Source organism: Filicampus tigris, chromosome 19, assembly GCF_054856515.1.
Source record: "Filicampus tigris isolate MCC_2025a chromosome 19, RoL_Ftig_1.0, whole genome shotgun sequence".
NCBI lineage: Eukaryota > Metazoa > Chordata > Actinopteri > Syngnathiformes > Syngnathidae > Filicampus > Filicampus tigris.
The window spans coordinates 9,024,434-9,030,491 of NC_141235.1; the positions used below are offsets into that span (position 1 = coordinate 9,024,434).

At 44.9% G+C, this 6,058-nt stretch overlaps 1 protein-coding gene across 1 annotated transcript; it reads right to left on the bottom strand.

Moving 5' to 3' along the window:
- foxj1b (forkhead box J1b) lies at positions 1–5,822 on the bottom strand. The gene is made up of 3 exons (XM_086015740.1): positions 5,719–5,822; positions 4,839–5,486; positions 1–2,640 (listed from the first exon to the last, which is right to left on the bottom strand). The coding sequence occupies exons 2-3, from the start codon at positions 5,430–5,432 to the stop codon at positions 1,774–1,776; spliced, it is 1,461 nt and encodes a 486-aa protein (XP_085871866.1). The 5' UTR covers positions 5,433–5,486; positions 5,719–5,822; the 3' UTR covers positions 1–1,773.
- Between the last annotated feature and the right edge of the window lie 236 nt (positions 5,823–6,058).

Genomic DNA, 6,058 nt, shown 5'->3' on the forward strand with positions numbered 1-6,058 from the left:
TTGAATTATTCTTTCTTTAATTGACACCATGTATTGCATCGAAGCATGGTTGCATGTTCAAACAGCTCTTTTAAAAAAGTACAAAGGAAATAACAAGATTAAAGAAGGAATCGATCCATACCATACATCAAGTCAAACTGGCCATTTTAGAGTTGAGGTTCTAGAACTACTCTGTCGATCTCAGTCCAACAGCTTTATTATTCTCATACATGGTTAAAATGATGTGATTAAGAATTCAGAAGACAAATCCAAATTACTTAGAAACAGGTACAAATAAAGAAACAGTATCACCCAGTGACAAGAATTAATGAATCAACAGAGAAAGACCAATGACCTGCATATTTTTTTTTTTTTTTTTTATCAAAAGAATTTGGCGAAATGTTAACAAATGCAAATTATATGCAACTGTAGTTCAGCGAACATTAACCAGGTACATTATTGCAAGTCTCTAAGGACTATTAGGGCCTGATTTACTACTTTGTGCATACAAAAAACAGACGAAAACTTGCACGTACAAACAGATGTGGGAACTGATCTACTATCTGGACACAACCAGGATTGCATCACCTGCTAAATTGCCGCGCAGTTCATTTTACATATTGTGGGAGGAGTATATGCAAATTGATTGACCGGCACATTAATCTGTGATTTTTTTTTTTTTTTTTTTAAACCTGAGACGAATTACTCTGGCTGATTTTGCGCCCATGTAAACATTTGTGAAATGTCAACAAAAATCCCAAACTTGAAATGCAATGTTAATGTTTGGCTAAATCCCCGTACGTGCAATTTCTACGCACTTGGGGCGAGTTCAATCAAACAAAGCATGGCTTTTGTGGGCTACCTCGACATTATGATGATTTATTTTCTGTAATTCAATAATGCTTCTCCCCACTAACACTTCCAATTCCATCACTTCAAACTTGGAATCTTAGTAAATCAGGCCCTCGGAGTTGCATTGTAATCGGTAAACCGAACATCAGCTGAATACCAGGAAAAATAAATGGTGACATTGTGATTATTAGACATCTAGATCTGCTGCCTATCAAAGTGCATAATGTTTGACTGACAAACAAGGCAATCCATTTTACATGTGCACCCCTTTTCAGTGTAGAAGAGTGGCAAACATTCCTGCTTTATGTCATATACTGCAGTGAATATATTAATATATAGAAACGCCATAGGTGACTTTACTGCTAATTTCACACTGTACATTTTAAAGTTTTCTGCAACTTTCATCATCACACAGCATAGACATTTGAGATGGCATTGATGTTTTACACTGCACTGTTAGTTTTAAAAAAACAAAAAAAAACAAAAAACAAAGCCAGTTGAATGCTAATGTAGCAAAAATAGAATCCTGGTGTCTTCTCACTTCAGTGACAGTGCTCAGTCGTGGAGAGTGCTTTTCGGGTTTTGGGTGGTTGGGTCCTGCCGTTGTTCACATGTAGTCCACACAAAAAAATGGCTGCGGTCCATTTCAGTTTGATGGAACACCCCACATTTCATATTTTTGAAAATGTCACTGTATTAAAACGTTCACCCTGGTTCATCAGTTAGCAATGTTCAAATCCAAAGATGCTTCATGTAGCACACTGTGGGAAAGACCACAAGATTGCTGCTAAATGTTGATTAGTCTTTCCCGACTTTGGGGGGAGCTGAGTAAAAGTCAACATGCGTGGTGTTATTGTGTTTGAATGCAAAGACAATAAAAGGTCGATCCTTGGACTGGAAATCAGGCTTTCGTCGGATATAAATGGAACCAGGAGTCAATGATCACAGATAGGCCTCGACCCGTTCCCATGGTTGCATCTCCATAAAGAAGCCCTCGTACAGGCCAAAGCTCTGATCCAGAGTCAGCGGAATGACCTGCGCCTCCTCTTTGATCTCCTCCCAGGACACCACTTCCTCCGGCTGCTCCTGGAACAGCGAGGCGGCCTCTTCGAAATTCTGCAGCTGATTCTGACTCTGCAGGAGCTGATCTGGTCCGTCCAGCTGGTGCGGATGCTGCGGCGGCACGTGCAGCTCCGCCATGTTGACGGCCGAGGCGACGCTCATGTCCAGGTAGGCGTAGGACGACTGGGAGTGGTTCAGGTGCTGGCTCGGTCCCATGAGGTCCGCCGCGCCGCACCAGTGCCCCAGCCCGGCCGACTGCTGCCTCCCCTGCATGGTAACCTCCATCTCGCAGCCCAGCGAATTCAGCGCCGTGTTCAGGTCTAAATCCTCGAAGGTGCTGCAGTTCCCGCTCAGGACGTCATCAAAAATGGACGTCAGGTCGAAATCCCCCCTCAGGATGTCTGCTTTCGGCGGCTCCGTCGCCAAAAGGGGGGACTCTGTCGCGCTTATTGCCTTGCTGATGTTCTTCCTTTTACTGCCTATATCCTTGCCACTTTGGTAAGGGCCGCTATTATTGGTGCTGTGGCTACTTGGAACCAATTTGTTCGGTCTGTGAGCACCGCCGGTGTTGTTGTTGTTGTTGTTGTAGCTGTTTGCAGACATCCTCCTTCGTTTGAAGATGCCGTTGACAAACATGTCGGCATACTGAGGATCGATCTGCCAGAAGCCTCCTTTACCGGGCTCGTCCTTCTGTCTGGGGACCTTCTTGAAACACTTGTTCAGCGACAGGTTGTGGCGGATTGAGTTCTGCGAGAAAGAGAAGCGACATTTGAGCTATAGTGAAAGAGTGGTGATGTGTAAGAAAATCCCTCCTTGTGCCACAGCTAGCGAAAATTAATGTTAGCATTTTTTAAAAATGATTTTTTTACATTATATCGCGCAGCCCCAATTTAACAGACCTGGAATCAACAGAAAGAAAATAGTTTCTAGTCCACTCAAAACGCCTCATCTAAAGTAGCTGTTTAAGTCTGTTATTTCCAAAATGAACCACAATTCGTTCACCACAAGGGCGCCATTGGTGGCAACAACAGATACCCACCATGTTTGCACTACTCTCGACATAGAAAAACACACTTACAGTAGACTAGCGGGATAAAACACGACAATGTGGCAGCCATGTTGGCGAGGGCGACTGTCCCAACGCAGGGCCTGGAAAGCACGGATATTAGCTTATCATTGCCGTTACCACGCAGCTCAAAAGAGCGTGTCGTATCGACCTATTTGCATAACTACTTAATACCATATATTGTGGGTGCCCTGCGATTGGCTGGCAACCAATTCAGGGTGTCGCCCGCCTACTGCCTGAAGACAGCTGGGATAGGCTCGGCGACCCTTTGTCGGGTCGGATAATGGATGGATGGATATTGTGGCTTTTTAGGCTACAAAAAACAAATAACCCCTCCCCAAAAATAGTCTTGTTAAATCGAGGTTCCACTGTACTTATTGTAATCCCGTAGTACAATATGTGGGTAAAGAGAGCCACAGTCACTGATGCACTTTTTAGCCATTTATTGAATGCCGTTTACATATTAAACAATGGGCACACTCACTGTAGACTCACCAACATGACACCTCACCAGACACCACCTCTTAAATGTATCTTAAACCCATTCGTTTTTTTCTATATATTTCATGTTTGCTTTAAGCGTATGTTGCTGTTGTTTTTTATGGTGTGTAATGGATTTTGACTTATTACGCGCGAGTCTTGAACAAGTCAAGCTTTAAAGGGCAATCAACCCAAACATTTTTTTCAAGAATATGTTCCCAGCAGGCCCACTAGTTGAAACACAGCATTCTGATTAATATTGCGTTTGTGGAATAGGAGTTAATCAGCAAAATACACCCGTTTTTAGCCATCTCAGGGGGCGGATATTTTGTCATTTCTGTCGACTGATAATGACATCACAACTACTCAGGGCTCAGGCAATGACCAATCACGGTTCAGCTTCAGAAAACAGGTCAGCCGTGAATGGTCGTTACCTAAGCCCTGAGTAGTTGTGATGTCATTTTCAGTCGACAGAAGTGACAAAATGGCCGCCCCCACACTTGGCTAAAAACGAGTGGATTAACTCTTATTCCACAAACACAATATTTATCAGAATGCATTGTTTCAACTAGTGGGCCTGTATAAAACATATTCTTGAGAAAAAAAAACGTTTGGGTTGACTTCCGCTTTAAGTAACATTCAGACATTTTTATGCGTAAAAATAAGTGAAGCAACCAGCAGAGGCAGCAGCTGTTGCAAGTTGTGCCATACTCATGCGGACCCAGGCTACGACACAACTGTCGTTCTATTCAATTTAGCACTGGCATGGACACCGGAGTTAAGAACATTCAAAAGATTATCCTATGCCATTCATCTATTTTCTATAGCACTCAGCCTCATTAGGGTCGTGGGTAAGCTGGAGCAGCTGACTTTGGGCAAGAGGCACAGTACAATTTAGACTGGTCACCACCCAGTGAAACTAACATTCATATTTTGAATGTGGGATAAGTATCCTTGATCTCCCTTGATCTCATGCTCTTACTTTAAACGCCAAAATTCCCTGAAATTTGGGGTCAAAGACGACTTCACTAAATGAGGTGAAACATTTGAAAAAAGATATGTATTTTGTTGTTGTGTTTGCGAGCAAATTCACCTCATGAGGATTTTCGAGGTAGCTTTGTACTCTACTTTCAAAACATGATGAGTTGCGCTTATAGCTGCTATCTCCCAGGAGCCCTCATTAGCAAACACACTCGAGTGCTTTCTCCACCGAGCACACTGATAATAAAAATATAAATGATCTAATTGTGTCATTTCACAATAGTTGCTCCCCAATATCCTCCTACAAGGAATGGGTGTCTGATAGTGGCACTAGAGTCAATTACTCTTCCCCTCGCTCACACACTCGTTTATCTGACTCATCAATAATATAGAAGGAAGGCTATCTGTTCTCGGTTACCTGCCAGCTGGGCTCCGCGTGTCTGTAGTAGCAGAAATTCTCCGTGATCCAGTTGTAGATGGTGGACAAAGTCACTTTGGGCTGCTTGCTGGCCTCCATGGCCATGCAGATGAGCGAGGCGTAGGAATACGGCGGTTTGACTTTTGGGTTCGTCTTGTAGTCGACCTCCGCCGGGGGGGTGGCTTGAATCGGCATGGACTGGTACGCGCCGCCGCAATTGGAGAAGCGCGGAGCCAAAGTGGAGTCGCTCCCGGAGGTGACGGGGCTGCCGAGGTAAAGAGGCATCCCGGTGGCGGCCGTGTCCCCGGCAGGAGGACTGGAGGGAGAGTCGGTGCCCCCTCTGGGAAAGCGTTTGAGAAAAAGATGCTGATGGGAGGAGGGGAAGGAGGAGGAGGAGGAGGAGCAGCAGCCATGCGCGGCGGCCCCGCCGGGACGCTCCGGGTCCGCGCTCACGATGGAGAAATTCTGGAGCCAGTGGAGGCTGGTGAGGCTGTCGTCAAGGGGGGGCGAGTCAGATGCTATGACCTGATCATCCGGGTACAACCATTTCTCCTTAAACGTATTTGCGTTGTCTGGGCTCGTCAGAACCGGCATCCTGGTTTCGTGCGGAATAAATCAACAGATTGGCATCTAAAGTTGCCTCTTATCCTGAAAGTGACATAAAGCACAGTTAACATAAACACAATCGCCTTATCCTGAAAGTGACATAAAGCACAGTCAACACATAAAGCACGATGATAAACCCATACCGCAACGCCGTGCGTAATTGTTTTGAAACCTGAAGAAAGTCGTGTTACATCAAATTAAAAGTCATCCAATTACTTTACTCGGTATAATTACCTTTAAGCGTTTTTTTCAGTAGATGATGCAGTGCTTGCACCTGTTGCAGTGTGTCCTGCCTCTTCAAGGACTCAAGTGGCGCATCAGGTCCGTGCGCAACAAGTGCATCAGGGGAAGGAGGAGGGCTTTCTTGGGTCTCTCCCGCAGCGCATTTACAGCCAGAATGGAAAAAAAAGGGAAAAGGAAAAAAAGCCACTTAGATCACTTCCATGTCGACTGTGGTGAGCGTTTGAGTCAATACTGTTTAACTGCTGTCGAGCCAAGACGTGAGATGCCGAGGAGGAAGTACAATAAGATACACGTCGAGCCCAGGGAAAGACTGCCCACCATCCCTTTAAGTGACTGGAGGGAGCTCTGATTGGCTGCTTAGCCGTGCCCTT